At 40.0% G+C, this 17,603-nt stretch overlaps 1 protein-coding gene across 5 annotated transcripts in view; it reads right to left on the bottom strand.

The window, feature by feature from the left end:
- Positions 1-17,603, bottom strand: part of otofa (otoferlin a) — an 83,091-nt gene that overhangs the window by 16,678 nt on the left and 48,810 nt on the right. For all 5 annotated transcript variants that reach the window (XM_078274999.1, XM_078275002.1, XM_078275001.1 and 2 more), the window contains exons 9-33: positions 16,793-16,924; positions 15,272-15,334; positions 14,718-14,802; positions 14,411-14,570; positions 13,764-13,950; positions 13,295-13,481; positions 12,371-12,594; positions 11,302-11,410; positions 10,981-11,167; positions 10,548-10,668; positions 9,117-9,217; positions 8,666-8,756; positions 7,924-8,040; positions 7,583-7,735; positions 6,532-6,724; positions 6,121-6,245; positions 5,880-6,014; positions 5,028-5,189; positions 3,079-3,198; positions 2,839-3,000; positions 2,469-2,631; positions 1,291-1,457; positions 1,061-1,090; positions 801-938; positions 634-709 (exon numbers count right to left, since the gene is read on the bottom strand). In XM_078274999.1, the coding sequence (XP_078131125.1) occupies positions 634-709; positions 801-938; positions 1,061-1,090; positions 1,291-1,457; positions 2,469-2,631; positions 2,839-3,000; positions 3,079-3,198; positions 5,028-5,189; positions 5,880-6,014; positions 6,121-6,245; positions 6,532-6,724; positions 7,583-7,735; positions 7,924-8,040; positions 8,666-8,756; positions 9,117-9,217; positions 10,548-10,668; positions 10,981-11,167; positions 11,302-11,410; positions 12,371-12,594; positions 13,295-13,481; positions 13,764-13,950; positions 14,411-14,570; positions 14,718-14,802; positions 15,272-15,334; positions 16,793-16,924 (3,388 nt within the window). The remainder of the gene's footprint in view (positions 1-633; positions 710-800; positions 939-1,060; positions 1,091-1,290; positions 1,458-2,468; positions 2,632-2,838; positions 3,001-3,078; positions 3,199-5,027; positions 5,190-5,879; positions 6,015-6,120; positions 6,246-6,531; positions 6,725-7,582; positions 7,736-7,923; positions 8,041-8,665; positions 8,757-9,116; positions 9,218-10,547; positions 10,669-10,980; positions 11,168-11,301; positions 11,411-12,370; positions 12,595-13,294; positions 13,482-13,763; positions 13,951-14,410; positions 14,571-14,717; positions 14,803-15,271; positions 15,335-16,792; positions 16,925-17,603) is intronic.

Genomic DNA, 17,603 nt, shown 5'->3' with positions numbered 1-17,603 from the left:
CCATACTGATTCTTAGCAGGTTTTTAGTATTTAAAAATGTGTAAGAAAAGAAAGAAAGTAGCAGACAGCATGCAGACTAAACATGGTTGATTTTTCAGTATGCTGTTGATTGACACTATTCTCCCACAATGCAATGCACAAAGGAAATGGAGAAGGAGTATAGTATAACGATTAGTAAGTAGTACATACGGTATAGAATTAGTATGTTGTATGGATTTGGGACACAGCTCTAGTATACAGGTAATGGACACCAGTATTTTCTATTGTGGGAATTTTTAAGGACAATATACAGAGCATAATTTCCACACTTGGACACTCAAATAAAATGGAGGAAAGTAAATATAGTGCACTACACAGTATAGTAAATAGGGAGTGATTTAGGACTCAGCCATAAGACTTTCCTATTAGTATAGCTCAAAACAAATTTCTCTCTGCCATCTCAGGCAGTGCAGTTGACAAAAGAACAATTTCAACAATCTTAAAACCGAGTGAAACTAGTCAGGAATTTGTCTACAGTTGCAGAATCCCAACCTAAAATCCGACAACGGTGATATTTCCCTTTAAAAGAAATCAAAGCAGCAGACATTTGCGTGCACTGGCAGGCAGCCCGTCCGATTTGGTGGAGTTTAATACCTGCTGCCTCTGCAGCTATCTCCAGGTCCTCTCTCTCCTCCGCCTCTGCCTGAGCCGCATCCTGGGCTCTGAGCGTCTGGAAAACCAGGCAAGAAAATGTTGCCAGAGGGCATTAACAAAAACATGTGTAGATGTAAATAGAATATCCTAGAATAGAATAGACAAACCTCCTTCAATGTCTCTATTGAAGCAAAATATTTGGACCACCAGTCCAGCACTCTCTCATTGGTCTCGTCCTCTTCCTCCACTCCTCCCTTCTTTTTCTTCTTCTTCTTCTTTTTCTCTTTGTCACTCTCCTCCTCAGTCTGTTGAAACAGTACAAATACTTAAAGTGATTCTCAGTATCTGCATTTTTATTCACAATGAGGCACCAGTTAACTTCAGCACATATTTTCATTGCCAAATTTCTACAGAAATGATTACTTACCATGTCAACTTTTACAACAGCGTCAGACATCTATGATGGAGGCGTTACATAAAACAACACAAGGGTTTATTACACAATGGATGACGCAGGTAGGAATGGCACATGTACAGAGGCAGGTAAAAAGGCTGGACATAAAGCAGCGCTACTATTTACATATATAAACACACATGTTTTACAGTAGAAATTAGAAGGCAATGCTTGACAGTGCATGAACTCAAAGAAAAGCTTACAGCGTCTAACTTGACAACCGTGTCCATCTTTCGGACCGAAGGCTCTGCGTCCATGTTGACGATGATGTCACCTGCGGGGCGAGAGAGTGTGCGAGAGGAAAGGCTGGGTGAGGAGCGAGGCTGGAAGCCGCCATTGGTAAGGACCATGTAGCCATTCATTAGCTTAGCTGGAGTGAGGGCGAAGTGCAAAGACAGCAGGCGGCAGGAGAGGACAGGACAGCCAAGGACATGCAAGAGAGGAAAAAAAGACAACAGATGGAGAGAGGACACAGGTATGAAAAGTTGGTCAGGGCAGAAAGCAAGCAGAGAAATCAGCAAAGTAAATAAAGAATGAACGCTCATTCTTTAGTGACCGGAGAGCTGATTCAGAAGTATTTTAATTTAATACTTAGTTTGTTTTAACCTTCCTTGATGTACATGATCCTGTTATTGTCTTAACCTTCCAGGAGCCTTGTCCAACTGGCATTTCAAAGGTTAAAACGAAACGAAATTATTTCAGCCATGTTTGGTTCCTTCCCGAGACTATTTTGCAGACCCACCGTCACTGTGTCCGGAGCCTAATGCTGCCCAGGAAGATTGTGATTGGTTTAAAGAAAAGCAAACAACCCAGAGCGTTTTTTCCCTGACCCTAGAATGTATATGTGGTGTACAGCCAGATCTGCAATGCGAGACTAGTCTGAGTGTAAAGTGTATAAATAAAATGCTTTCTTTCTCTGGCAAGGCATTTATGTGGCAATTATATGATTGTCACTGGAGAGATGCTCCGTCCTCGAATGGTCAAGTACAACGCTTGGGTTTATAAAATAAAATGAATAAACTCAAGTATGCATACAAGTAGGAGTTGAGCTAAAGGTAAAGCTGCTTATCGTAATTTCTGAAAATGCTAATATTTTAAAGTTGCTAGTTTTTCGAACCTGACAATAGAAACAAAAGAGAAACAGCCCCTAATTAACTACTGAATATGTGTTTGTTTTCCCTAAATAAAAGCAGGAAAAAAGAGGGACTCCAGGGGTGAAAAAGTAAAAGAATCTCCGCATGTCAAGATCATTTTGCTGAATTTTATTTCCAACTAATGGACTGACAAAACTGCAAATGCATTTTGGCTTAAAGCCCTTATCAGAACAAACTCACTAACAAAAATATACAGTAAATATAATCCTGCACTTGAGTGTAAGCACCTGCAGTGGCCCAGTTGTTGGAGGTCTTGTCTGGGGTGCTGTAAATGAAACGTCTCAGGCTGGTGACAGCATGGGACCCAACCAAGATGTAACGGCCAAATGCCCGGCAGTCCACCACCCGGATGTTAAGAGGAGGGTGGAGGAGTTCATTCTCTGGAAGGTCCTGGGGACAAAATAAAGACATGGAGTTGGGAAAGTGAGGTAAGGAACAATTTTACATTATTCTTGCAATAAGTTACAATTGTAAGTTTGTTTTTCAGTTAAGTGAAGACAACCACAAGTTTGATGTTTATTTCAAGAAATTGGACATTTTTGGATCCAAGATCCAACACTGTAATAATGTGAATATCAAATCGACAGTTGTACTTACCACCTCAAACCATTTAACTAGGATGCTGAAGTTTGGATTTTTCTTGTAGTTCTGGATGAGGACAGACTGCACACCTCTACCTGCACACTCTATGTCCACACGGGGCCGATCCACCTGAGCCAGGTTAATCCTCTTCAGGTCCCTTAAGCCCCAGAACAAAACCTGAAACAGAGAAAAAACAGCAGTTAAAGGAAGGGGATCTCTAGAGATAGAAAATGGAGCTGGTGGTTAAAATCTCACCTCTATGCGGTAGCGACTCAGGACGGGTCGGATGCCCAATGGCACAGGCAGAATGGGTCCACGCTCCGAGTCTGTCGGCCCTTCAAGGGAAGGAAGATCGGCCATCCCCCCTTGACCAACCTAATAAAGGAGGAGAGTTGGGAATTAAACGTGACAGTAACAGGATGCAATGCTTTTGTGTTTTATGTATTGTGGTATAGTATGAGCACCATACCAAATTGATTCATTTATTTATTATTTTCTTGGTGTGACCCACTTTGAGGGAGTGCAGGAAAGGCAGAGGTTAATGTCATGTTGGTAGAGATAAAAGTGTTACCAAAGAGTAAGACAAAGTGAAAAGAGAGAATGCAGAAAAAGAGCACCTTTATTTGAGGAACAGCAAAGTTATGGACAGCGATCAGAGCTCGCCTAATTGCCTCCACATCGAAAGGTATCTGCAGGCAACAGGCGGAAGCACAAGAAGAAAAAGGAAAATGGATTTTTCACAGAAGAAAGGAGAAAATGTTAGTGTGTAGAAGAGAAGGGAGATACAAATATTTACAGAAAGTAAGGGCACAGCTAAAGAGCAAGATATGAGAGACATGTTTTGAATGATTGGAAGAGAAAAAGAAACCCTTCTTTTGTTATTTTTTCCCATGATCTTTCATGCTTGCTCCACATCATTAAAGGTACCTTGTTGAGATTTTGACCACTAGTAGCGCTATGGAGAAGTGCTTTTATGAGCGGGTCCCTGCTTTGTGTGTATTGTGTGAGCGTGCACATAAACGTTTCTGCAAACGGTTTTCTACAGCTGGTGGTGCAAACACCAAGAAAGGCAGTGACAGAGGAGACTGCTAAAACATAGATGTAAACATATCACAATAGATATATTTTAGGGCTGTCAAAATACCGCATTAATTTCGATTAATTAATCTGAGAACAAATAACCCGTTAAAAAAAATAATGCAGATTAATCCATTCCATATTGACGTTTGACCCGGAGCCATTCTAGCCACCATTGGACTGTAAAATAAAGGAGGGAGACGAGAATGTTCTGCCTGGATTATTAATTGGAACATTTACTTGTAAAAATCTTCTTCCTGCCAACTCTGGCTACCGAAATCTGGTGCCACTGATATGTCTGCGCTTCTCTCTGATGCTCTGAAACACAAACACCGCTACACAAACACCGCACATGACGCTAGTTAACACTATACTCGACAGTAGCTAACGTTAGCCTACCACTAGCTAGTAGCTGGATTAAACACGGTTAAAATGCTGACAGCTAACGCTAAACGGTGTAAAGTTTGACTGTGTTTTACTGTAGAGGATTCAACACCGGGATGTAACAATCTGCAGCTGCCGTTGGAGAACACAGACGGTGCGTTCAATGAAACTGGTAAACTACAGCCTCCTGGTGCATTTGAAGTTATTGTAAATGTCCTTTTCCCATCTGATGGTTCAACAGCAATTTACTACTGAAATTAGTTATTGTTATTGTTATACATTATTATTAAATCATTTAATTTTGACCATATGGCCTTAGCAATAAACAAGCCGTTCTTTAATGTCACCAACTGTTGTTTAGTACCCTTTTTTTTTCTTTTCTTTTTTTACTTTCTTAAAAAGTATCTGTTCAGGCACCGTTAATTATGTATGCGATTAATTTTGATTAATTAATCAGAGTATGTAATTAATTAGGTTACATTTTTTAATCGATTGACAGCCCTAATATATTTACAATCTTCCTTTTTCATTTCTCCTGTTCTCTTTACTATAATCAAACCAAACTGTAGAGCAGTGGCATGCAATCTCTCGTTAAGGAGACACTATGGAGTTGCATGTGTGTGTGCATGCATATGTAAAAGCTTTTATACATTTGTGTGTGTTTATGTATGTGTGTGCATGCATATGTACAAGCTTTTTTAAATGTATATGCATTTATGTTTGTGTGTGCATTAATATGTTACCTGCAGCAGCTCAAAGGCAGCCAGCAGTTCCCCGGCAGTGCAGTTCCCTCTGTAAATCTGGTAGTACTCCAGCTGGGGTGGGAACCTCGGGGGGCCATAGTGCTCGTCACACATCTTGATGGTGGGCTTCGCAAATGCCCGACCTATGAATTCTGCCTTGCCCTGAATTCCACATTGTGACAGTGGCAGTCGAGACAGTCAGGGGACAAGGGAAGGGAGTTAGACACAGGTGCGGGAGGTGTAGTTACCACAGCAGCCACTTGGTGTCAGCATTGGTCAAAGTGGTGGAAGGTTACAAAAATGTGGAATTTGAGAAGGAAAGCTTGTAAACAGCTAAACCTGACCTAAGATTACAGTGTAATACAATAAAAATGGGTGTATCATAGATATCTACATTAGATTTGTTTTTTATGGTTGAGTACTGGGAGGCAGATTTTCCACACTGCACCAATGCTACTACTACAAACACTAAAGCTCCTGCAGCTACTGCTGTTACACATGGAGAGAGGAGAGATGGAGGCACAGCTAGGTGAACCAAAAAATTAATGCTACATCAGCTAACAGCTATTAGAACTTCTAATTCAACACAGTCTCTACAGTACTAATGCTTTCACACTCTATTTAGTCAGCACAGCATAAGCAAGACCAGTGTAAATGTGAAGGACAGGGTGGAGTGAAACAAAGGTGGACAGAGTCAGAACATGAGGGAAGGAGAAGCAAAGCACTTTTAGTGTTATTAGCCCAAACTGAATGGTTTAAAACAACAGAGAAGAAAAGAAGCATTGACAGATTTATAAATCAGTCCCTCCATGATGCATCCATTCATTCAAATACAGTAGATCAAAAACCTACCACAGTGTCCTGGTCAAAGATTTCAACGACAATGATTGGAGGGTCATCTCTCAGCTCGCTGGCCTCACCGAACAGCTCCACATCATCAAACACCAGCAGCTGGTCCCAGGTAGGACAAAGAGTCTCGCTCAGGACCTGCAGCACACACATATCAATTCAGTTAACTCATACATGATACAAACACTCGTTGAGTTCATACACACAAATGTATATATACATACACACACATTCATGGTCCTACCTCAGTAACCTGGCTGTGTGTGGAGAAGAAGACCCGAGCGAAAGGATCTGAAAGGCCACTGCTGTCGGCAGCAAACAGACTGCGGGCCTGGTACATGTGTGCTCTCAGCTGAAACACCTGCTTCACTGTTGGACACACACACACACACACACACACACACACACACACACACACACACACACAAACTCTGACAATCCCCTATATTGGCAATCTTATATTGTAGTTAGAAAAGTGAACAACAAAGTAAAATGGATCGATGGAAGTCAAATCTCGACTTCTGAGTGAGTTTGATTATGTGTTTTGCCTCTAATTGATTTTAGAGTTAAAACTTAATGGTAAATACTTTGAGTCAATAAAAAGTAAAGCTACTTCAATAACAATTAATTTAAACTTTTATATCCAAGAGCTTACTGTTGTAGACGAGGCTGACGGGGGGGACAGAGTGAAGACAGGGGCCCATTTTAGCGGATTTGATCTCTTCAAAACCGTTAGGCAGACCGCTGAGAAAGTCCTTCTTTTGTTTGTTGAGGCCAAGCCACAGATACAACTCCAGCTTAGCCTGAACTGTCCAGCCTGCAGGGCCAAATCCCTTCTTACCAGGTAGCTGTGGGCACAGATTACAACCACAGTGGACTGAATAATTATGAACAATTCCATTCAACAAAAATAAATACACTGTAGAGAAAAATATGGTACTGCTACATATTCATTGGTATCAATACACCTCAATCATCAAGCATTAAGCAGACAATGGTGCAACATGGCTCAAACCATAAATATTAAGGAGACATTGATTTCCGACCATCTCTCTCGGCAGCTGTTAAAGATTTACAAGCCCATTCCCCATCCTACTTGTCAATACTATATCCTTTATATTGACTTTTCACCTGTACGTATCTCACAACCACGTTTTAATGAGCTCTAATGTAGCTCTGGGGAGTTTACTGTGGACCTACTACACCAAGTTACGTTCTGCGATTCCCTGCAGTGTCCGGCTGCATCTGGCTGCATCCTGCTGCGTCCTGCCGCGTCCACCCATGCTCTGCTGTGCCACACTACACCCCATAATGCCCTGCTGTGCCCTACTATGACATGAACTACTACAACTACCATTGTGGTCACTGTTCCACTATCTTTATTATGACTATTATTGCCACTGTTCATCACACCCCCAACTGGTGCCGTCAGACACCACATACCAAGAGTCTGAGTCTGTCCGAGGTTTCTTCCTAAAAGGGAGTTTTTCCTTGCCACTGTCGCAATAGCTACTGTTAATGCTTGCTCTTGAGGCAATCACTGTAATAGTTGGGGCTTTGTAAATTACAGAGTGTGGTCTAGACCTACTCTATCTGTAAAGTGTCTCGAGATAACTCTTGTTGTGATTTGATACTATAAATAAATTGAACTGAATTGAATTAATGAGACAAGCTAACAGTATTTGAGCAGGAAGAGATGATTGTACCTTGAGGAAGACAGCTTTGACTTTGCCGCAGTCTTTTCCTGTTTCCTCATCCACTATGGAGTAGAGAATGTCTTTGGAAGGAATCCGGGCATAGGCAATGCGCTTGTTGTTGCTCATCATCCAGATAAAAACATCTGGGATGCTGTGCTGAGGCTGGACAAAATGGATTGATTGATTGATAGGTGATCAGCACTCTCCTTATTCCAGGTTCTTTTCCCAATAGTAACTTACGGTATGTACTTTTACTTAGTGTACAATGTTTATATACTGTGTATGGATTCTTCATTATTATTTCCATGCACTCATTCTGTGTCAGGCCACTTATAAAAGAAGTTCTGTACCTCGTCTGCGAGGAAACGGAGCCTCTGCAGGAAGTTCTGCACCAGCTTGAGTTTGTCTCTGATTGTGTTTTTCTTCACCTGAGTTCGGATCTGCTTGGCCTGCTGGCCCATGCTGTCCTGCAGGACAAGAGATGATGAGTGACGATGAAGCTAATGGAGGGGCACTGCAGCTTTCTTAGCTACATACTGTATACACATCAAAGCTGAGGGCCTACTTATTTTCAATTCAACCAACTGCAACTGAGTAGATTTTCTTAAAATTATAAAAAACTGTTTAGTTCCAAAAGACTTTTGTTTTAAGACTATACAGAAATTACTGACACTAGAACATCTTGCTATTTTCAAATGTTATGGAGTCCCTACACATCCATGACTTTTCCCACCAGTTTTTTGGTAAAACAAGTTTGTTTTCTCCTGCAATACTTATGCTTTCCATTGCAGTTTTCACATTCCCTCACAAACAGTGGTGTAGTGCAGCTACAGGCAAGTACGCAATATAGCAATTTCTTTTCTTTTTCAGTTTGCACATAGTTCTTGGGCATATACCTGTTCAAACACTGTAAAAATGTATTCCAAAAATGAATTTCCCTGCGTGCCCTTTACAGGGACTCCATATTATTTACCCACTAAGGTGCAGGGATTAGAGACTGAACAGCAGCCACGTAGATTAATCACAGCTTCCATCACATGCCCCTTCCTTCCGTCCTTCCTTCCTTCTCTATTTGAGAAAAATAAATAATACCATCTCTCTCATGCAGGACTTGAGCCGCTCTCGATCCAGTTTGGTTCGGCCTGCCTGGTTCACATCCTTGTTAGCCAGAGTCACAAACCGACTAGAATTAACCAGAAGATACAGAGGATGAAACATGAAAGTGGCTTGACTCTATACATATTAATACACTCTGTATTTAAATGATTATTCTTCTATCAAATTCACCATGACTGGGTTTTAGAGTTGTCTTAGTGCAGAGAGCTGCTGTCTTCAGTAGTTTCTGGGTCGTTGATGAAGTGTATGTGCATGTTTGAGAAGTTTTAAACAGCATTAATTGCAAAACCGGCTAGAGAGCTCTATATAGGTCTTATAGCTTTCAGCTTCAGGAGAAACTCTCGGTATCTGAACTGACCACTGAGTCACAATGTTAGTTTAATACAAGACCATGACAAATGATTATTATTATTATTATGTAGCTTGCCTGCAACCGACGCTGAGCTCCTCCAGCACTCCCCTGAGTCTGCGTTCTGGAAAAGCCTTTTCCGTCTTAATGACCTCCTGAACATCATTCAAACCCTCTTCCTGTCCAGACACAAAAAATACTGGAGCTTAGGACAAAATAAGTTGTTAGAACTCAGGTTTCTATTCAAATGCCCCTTATCTACATACACTCACATACACATACTACTGTCTAATATAGTATACTTAAAGGTGCAGTAGGTAAGACTTATAAAACTAACTTTCTGTCATATTTGCTTAAACTGACCCTATGTTCGAGTAGAACTACATGAAGCAGGTCATTTCCTCTGGCACCACCTACAGCCAAAAATCCACCGCTCCCTGTTCAGATGCACCAATCAGGGCCGGGGGGGGTGTCTAACTGCGTGTCAATCACTGCTCATGCACACGCATTCATTCTCCCTTGTGGGGGGAGGGGCTTAGGAGACTGTTTTGGGCTTTAGCAGAAAGTGGGGAGGGACTGAGAAGTTGTCGATGTTCAAAGTTTTTGGCTAAGTCCTGGATCTTTGCAATCCTACCTACAGCACCTTTAAACAGTATCTATAGACATACGCAACTTTCAGCTACCAGCTCTTTATATAGACACATGGCTGACAAGACAGAAATGTAACTGTAGGTGATGTAGTTGATAATGTATTTTTGATAAAAAAAACAATATAACATTATTTATATCCCTTATATGTCATCACTTCTTTAATTTACTTTGTGATTTGTTTATTATGAGTGATTGGTTTCCTTTACTTCCCATCTTTTTAACAATGCTATCAGCATGGTTCTGGGGATGACAATATCGGTCTGTCTGAAATATCTCAACAACTGTTGGATGGATTGCCATGAACATTTGTACAGATATTCATGGTCCCCATATGATGAATCCTATTGACTTAAATGATCCCCTGACTGTTCCTGTAGCGCCACCATGAGGTTGACATTTGTGGATCTGAGCTTTCAGAAGGATTGCCATACATCCATGTCCCGAATAAATTGTAATTACTTGAGTGATCCTCTGACTTTTCACTTAGCTCCATCATCAGGTCAAAATTTGAATTTAAATACTGTACTTTGGTTTATGCTTAGATACCTGCAAAACTGACATTCCCATCAACCTCAGCAGTACTATGCATCTAGTGCTAATTAATGTTTGCATGCTAACACGCTTAACAAAGATGGTAAAAACTACATGTACACATCCTACACATCCTCATGTTAGCAGTGCCATTGTGAGCATGTTGATGTTAGCATTTAGTTCAAAGCACCACTGTGCCTGAGTACAGCCTCACAAAGCTGCTAGCAAGACTAAGTTTAGTCATCAACTAACAGCTACTGAGTTAAGCCGATCCTGCCACCTGAGCCAACCTTTGCACATTTTGCACGGGAAGAAAAGTATACTGACCAGCTTGTCAGCGATCTTGTCCATCATGTTGGAGTTGTAAAGTCGTCTTCTCTGGTCCTGCCACCAGCTTTTGATGTAAACACATGGCTTTTTTTCAAAGTAGGGAAGATGGAAGTAATTCCTGTAAAGTACAAACAAAATGACTTGGTCCACAGTCTAAAACTCTAAATTGTTACACACTAAACTAAATGTTTACTTCATAACTTGAATGTGTAAAGGATTGTGCAGCTACTCTCCTAACACAGCTAATCCTTGCCAGCAGCTTTCCCCTGGCTGGCGTTCATTATACTATCTCTGATAATTGTGAAGCACCTAACAATCAGTTCAAAAGGGCTAGTCTTGGCTTTTATTACATTGTAATTAAATCAGCAATATATCAGAAATTGCTTTTTAAGCATCATTGACCATGCCCCTGTGACCCTTGACCCCTGACCTGTCAGTGATGACGGGCTTCATTGGAGGAGTGGAGGAGACGGAGACCAGGTCCCCATCCTCGTCCGCCTCGTCCTCACTGGAGTTCTGTATGAGATCGCTTTCCTCTTCTTCATTCTCCCCATCTTTCTTCTTCTTCTTTGCCGACAAAGGCTTGCTTACGCCATCTATCTGGTTTCCATAGTTACCTGTAAGCAAGTTGTTATGGAGTTTGCTCTGTCACGGTAGCTTTTCATTTTATACACTGTAACATCTCTCTGTTATATTGTACATGTGTGGAGTGCAGGTCCATATTAACAAGATGAAGAAAAGGTTTATTTACCTATTGTGATTTCAAAACTTATCGCTTTATCACCAATCTTCCGGTCGATCATGGTGGCCTCCAGGAAGGAACCAAAGAGGAAGAACTCATCTATTTTCCCAGTGGCGCTCTGGTGGAGTGAGAAGAAGAAGCGAAACGAAGAAAATGTGAAACATTTTATTGGACTGAATAGCATTAATTTTATTGTAGAGTCTGGGGAAGAATAACTGCATCTGCTCATTTCTATAATTTATTACACAGATAAAATCTACCTGCCTCCACTCTGAATTACTGTGCCGCTTTATTTATCCATTACATTTGTAGGTGCACTTATTTCCACCACATTTTCTGCCCTATGGTACTCATAATTAATTTATGTGGTTGGTATTAAAATATAATATTATATTATATATAATATTATAATAATATTATATTATATTATAATATATAATAATATATAATATTAATCAATACTTATTATTCTTTAAAAAAGTAGTTGCAACAGTTCATTACAATGCCACCCAGGTAGTCAATACACAAAACACATTTTATTTTGTGTTATAGATGACAAATGATGAATAAAACTAATCGGGAGATACATTTTCCAGTTTACAGCATTTCTTAGGTAGCAACATGTCACTCCTTCAAAGCAAAGTACTTGACAACTGGCACGGAGTCCCGCTGGCATGAATGACTGAGGTTCCCAGGGGACACATTTACACCATCAACAGCCAAGAGGTCCAATAGCTGGCAAGCTTTCCCTGATGCAAAGCATCTAATGTTTCTGATTTCACTGATGAGCAGTTACCTACACATGTGGCAATATGATGGAGTGGAGTGTAACATCACACTGTTTGTAGTGGGTCATTAGGTCAGGAGAGTTCTAACAACATGTTGTTCTAATCGATCACAGGTCAGGACAGCTTTTCTTTTTTTTGTTTTCAGTGAAGTTGGAGGGACACTTTAAGTGAAGGAATTTATTTAATCTATAAGTTATGAATACTTCCACCACATATAATAATATCTTTAAGCAGATACCAAAAAGATATCCAAAACCCAGTTAGTTGTGTCTGCAGTCAGGTCTTCTCACCTCTGAGATGTTGGAGACACCCTCCACCTGCACCTCAGTGGAGCTCATGAGCTCAGGGGAAGTGGTGTCCAGGATCTCCACAGCGATGGAAAGCAGGAGACGGGCTCTGAAGGACACACCTTCTCCAAGACCATCATTCAGGTCCTGGTGCTCGTCCATCAGAGTGTACTGACGGGTGGAACCATACATGTTGGCCCAAGCTGGACCCAAGGTGGGCAGGAACCCTGGAGAAGGAAATGTGAAGAGAAAAGAAATGTCTGTAGGAGATGACATGATAATCTACAAGAATCATTTTTCTTTGACAATTCTATTTAAGGTATTTAAAGTATCTACATTCAGTGCATCAAACACTAGATATTCCCACCCCTGCCCAACAAAGCATAAACAAACAAACAAAAATCCAGACAGCGGACAAATCATTAACATATTCACCTTTGACAGTTTCATAGTCTTTATTGGGGATTAGAGTCCATATATTTATCCAGACCACATACAAATGTTTGATCTGATAAGTCAAAAATGTCTGATAAGTCATGATGGAAATCAGTGATCATGCTCACCAATTTTTCTCTGTTATTTATAAAAAGAAACTCCAGCCACCGTGTGTGGGCTTTTCCCAGGAAACACCTGCTGGAGTTTCCCACCTCACTCTATGACGCAGTTTGATAATTCCTTATGCAACTCATTCAGAAAATTCTTTATAGTGGATCTTGTACTTTGGTTTAATATATGCTAATGTATGTATTGACTGCAAGTCAATTTGAATGTCTTCCACTAAAGCCATTATTAAAGGGTCAGGTGGGTCATGGTTTGACTCACAGCACAGCTAATTACCACATACAGTAAAATATTAACTCGTTAATATTGACAAATTAATGTACCTGACAGCTAATCAATACTAATGAGACAAATGTGTTCACCTACCTTTGTCACCTTCATTTGAAATCTTGCGTAGGTCAACAAAGTGGGTTCCTATGGCGACGTCGTTGACCTTATCCGAGTCTCGTATTTGGACCTTTATGCGTTTGCAGAGTGGAGGGAAGAGCTCAGTGAACACGACCTGCTCGTTCCAGATCGGTTCATAACTGCTCTTCTGGACTGAAGTCTTCCCCTGGAGACGCATGAAGGAGTCAAGCACTCAAGCATAAGGTATAAATACATTTGTAGTGGTCAGTTACACTGTTGACTAGTCATTATACAGAAGTATAGTAGCTGCCACTGTTGTTTTATTATTATTAACTTCAAAGGAGCTTTTCTAGTTCATAGGCTCCTTCTGACCAGCACTATCAAAACCACAGTGTATTCAAGTGGAGCAATAATAGTCCCTTGGAGAGTAATAACACCACTATAAACTAGCAAAGAATAAAAGATTGCAGGATGTAGAGGAAGTTACTTTCTGCCCAGCAAACTGCACTTGAACGTAGGGGTCCACCAGGTCTCGGTTCTCTCCTATGAAGGCCTTCTTCACATTAGCCATGATACTGGTGTTCATTTTAGGAAGTCCCTCAGCACGGTAGATCTTCACATAAAACCTTGCCCACTGCCTCTCTACTGGGATGCCCTCTGGGAGCAGTAGGTTCCTGGAAACAAACAGCAGCGCACAAACCCATTCAGAGACAGGATTGTGGAGTTATTGATTACCTTTAAGCAATTGTACAGCTTGTGGAATAAGCTTTCCCAACATACTGGGGTGATTGTTAAACATGTTTTTGAGAATGTCCAGTAATCCTCGCAAGTATAACACAGTTTTATTATATAAGGCAATTTAGTATTATTATATCATTATTTACCATCTTATGTTGAAGTTGTCAATTATTTTAATATTTTTTTATACTTTAAGAGACATTCTAAAAGAAATATTTGATATGAAGAAAATTACACAGAAAACACTGTTAAAACGTTCATGTAATGGAATAATTTGCACATACACTGTAATATTTGCTATACCACCTTCCACTAGTAAAATTGAAATGTAGTTGGCCACAGTGTTCCTCCAAATTCCATTCAATCTGAAACACATCATCAGTAACAGCTTATTACCCCTCTATGTCATCTTCATCGGTCTCGTTGGCCTTGTGTGGGGTCTTGATGTTGTCACCCTTCCCGACCACAGCGATGTCACACTTTACATATCCTTTACACCCCGCTGTTATGTCTTCAGGATCAGCTAGGATGGCCCACTTATGGTAAAACTGATGTTCTAAGGTAGATGCCAATCGATTAGTTAATAACTAACAGCTTTTATTAAATGCAGTTTCAATTCAAAATGAACAAAATACAAACTGTATTTTCATTTTCAAATAGACTATGCATGTATGTTATGATCAGATATTAGATTGTAGTTTACCAGGCTGAGAGTAAACAGTCCCCACATCCATCTTGAAGGTTCCCACCAATGTCCCACTTCGAAGAAGATTTTTAGAGTGAATAACCTACGCAGACAGAATTGAGCATGAGATATTAAAACAAAAAGCAAACTCTAAAAGATTCCCTATTGAACTGGAGATGGCAATTAAAAATTAAAAAGTGTGAGTGTTGGGGAATGGGGAAACAGATGGCTATGAACTTTATGTTCAACAAAGGGGCTGCATAATGTCTTCACAGATTTAGATTAAACATAACCAGTTATTACTTATTAATACATACCAAAGGGCAGTGATATCTACTCCTTTCTGCCCCATGAAGTTACAGTATATTATCTTTAAAACATTCAATTCGTCATCATTAAAACTTAAAATCATGCAGCAAAGTCCTCTAAAATTGAACCTAAAGTGTAAGTACTGTATGAAATTTAAATAATGTATGTTCACAACCCATTTAACCAAAATGGGGGGAAAATGGGGTGGTAACAGTTTGTTTAGCAGTACTGCAGTGTGTACTTTTGGGGTACGGATTACTTACGGAGAGCTTGATAATCTTGTCAAACATGACGTCAGGAGGGACGTGGAAGTCAAAGACAAAATACTGCAGAGAGTAGAGGAAAAAAAAGGCTTGCCCATTAAAATGTATTCCCTTATACTACTGGATAACACCTTCATCTTACAGACTTGATGTGGGAATAAAATGTGCCAGGCAACTTTGAAGTTCAGAAGATATCAGTGCAGAGTTCATCTAAGGGAACTGAGGGAATGAACAGAAACATCATCTAGTCAACCTCACAGGAGAGCAGCTTATATTGTAGCCACATCACAGCACAGATCTAGCCCCTCAAGCTTTCAGTTCTGAACAGGCAAAGATGAGTGGCTTGAAAAAAATGGCTGATTTAAAGTTCGGTCATACCTTTTCTGTAGGTGTCTTCAGGTGACAATGTATTGGTACTGCAGCCTACAAAACTTAACGATTTGTCTCATGAGATCACTTTGCAGTTCATCTTTTTTAATGTTGTTCGTGTTTTTTTTTTTACAATAGAGACAAAGAAAAACACAGGGCACTTGTTCTCCCACAGCAAGGACAGCCACACTCTACAGAACTGTACATCATTGACTTTGCTGCAGGCAACAGCCCAACCATGGACCTATTATCAGACAATGCCACCCCCCCTGTGTCACTCACGATTGCATCTTTTCCCTTGGTATTTTGCTATTATTTGTGCTGTCATGATTAAATATGTATATTAAATGAAAAAGTAAGAAGAGTGACAAGGGAGATGAAATGGGGTGAGATTATATTTGTCATGATGATGTAGTTTTTGCAATAGTATAGTATAGTGTAGTTTCCCACTGCAGCTGATTCCAGATGATTATTCTTGAGAAGTGTAAAGCTATCTGAAACAGCACAGACTCTGAACAAACTGGAGGGTCTGGATACGAGGAGAGAAAGCGTGAAGGACTATTATCTTGAGTTTGTCTGTCAACAGGGGACATTCAGACAAACAAGGAATCAATAGCAGACAAACTATCAACAATTCATACCAAGAGAGATTCTCTGCTGTTCAGGAACACTCAGAGATGGCAGACCATCAATAAGAGCCCTGACAGCCTTTACACAGCATTTTACTTTGTGCATGTTCCCAGAAAGCTGATTGGTTGCAGAACAGGAGAAATGTATCAACTGATGTCTTCATGTTGAGAAACACCTGCTCTAACAAAGTAAATGAATGTGATAAGATGCATTTACTGTATAACCAAACCAATTATCTTGGTTATGGTCTTATCTTATACAACCTAGGTTTTTACAATACATTTGTTTATTCACATTAACAAATACTACTAAAAGCATGCACTATTTATTGTGATTACTGTCTGAGTAAATTTTATGTATTTATTTATTGCCATTAGTTAACACATCTGATGTTGTTATGTTGCATAGGAGGGACAAAGTGAAGCTGACATTCAGAGGTAAAAAGGAAGTTAGTTTATATTACATAAAAAGGTGACCATTGCCTTCTAGCAGTGTGAATTTTTGAAGCCGAAAAGGTCTAACCTCATTGTAGTATGGGCAGTTGGTGGACTCCTTCATAGATGTGTACTTCTTGTCGTCTCCAATCTCCACGCACACAACAGGGTCCATGTTGAGGCCTATCAGCTGCCGGGCCTCGATCACTGTGATGTTGATCTGATGGTAGACATTAGCACATTGGATATGTCTCTGAAAGCTAAAACAAGCTGACTTTCATCCAACAGTGAGTTAATTGGCAGCAACACTATGCAGTAATTACCCTGAGGACAATTCAAAGGCAAAAAAACAACAACCAAATTGATCTTTCACAAACTAATGATTCTAATTTCAGACATGAGGGCTTCTGCCAGATTACACTTTCTCAGCCTGTGTTTACTCGTACATCTCCCCCGGCTAAATTATCGTGCCACTTGATGGACAAACTAGATCTGAGATAAGTTTCTACATCCAAGTAATATATCCCTCTGGTTTAATTAAGTCGTAAGATAATGAAGAGGAACAAAGAGAGAAAGATAAAAAGAGAGGAAAAGTCTGCAGTCTAAAATTACACCAGGATTTCAGTCTGGTAAATAAATAATTTTATGATACACATAATATTTCATGAATACATTTAATGCATTCATGTCGTTAAATAAAAAAAGTCCAAGAAAATAGCACATGGGCCAGCATTTAAGTTACACTGTGTCCACAATTGTTTCTTTCCTCCTTTTACTTTGGTTGTGGTAAATTATTTAGTGTGGTAGCCACAGCAAGCAAACAGCTTATATAAAACAGAGTATAAAAAAAGATACCCCTGCATCACGCACACACACACACACATATATATATATATATA

This window comes from Sander vitreus, chromosome 18 (assembly GCF_031162955.1).
Source record: "Sander vitreus isolate 19-12246 chromosome 18, sanVit1, whole genome shotgun sequence".
In the NCBI taxonomy this organism is placed as follows: domain Eukaryota; kingdom Metazoa; phylum Chordata; class Actinopteri; order Perciformes; family Percidae; genus Sander; species Sander vitreus.
The sequence above is the reverse complement of the archived record's forward strand: the minus strand, read 5'-3'. Positions and strand labels throughout refer to the sequence as shown.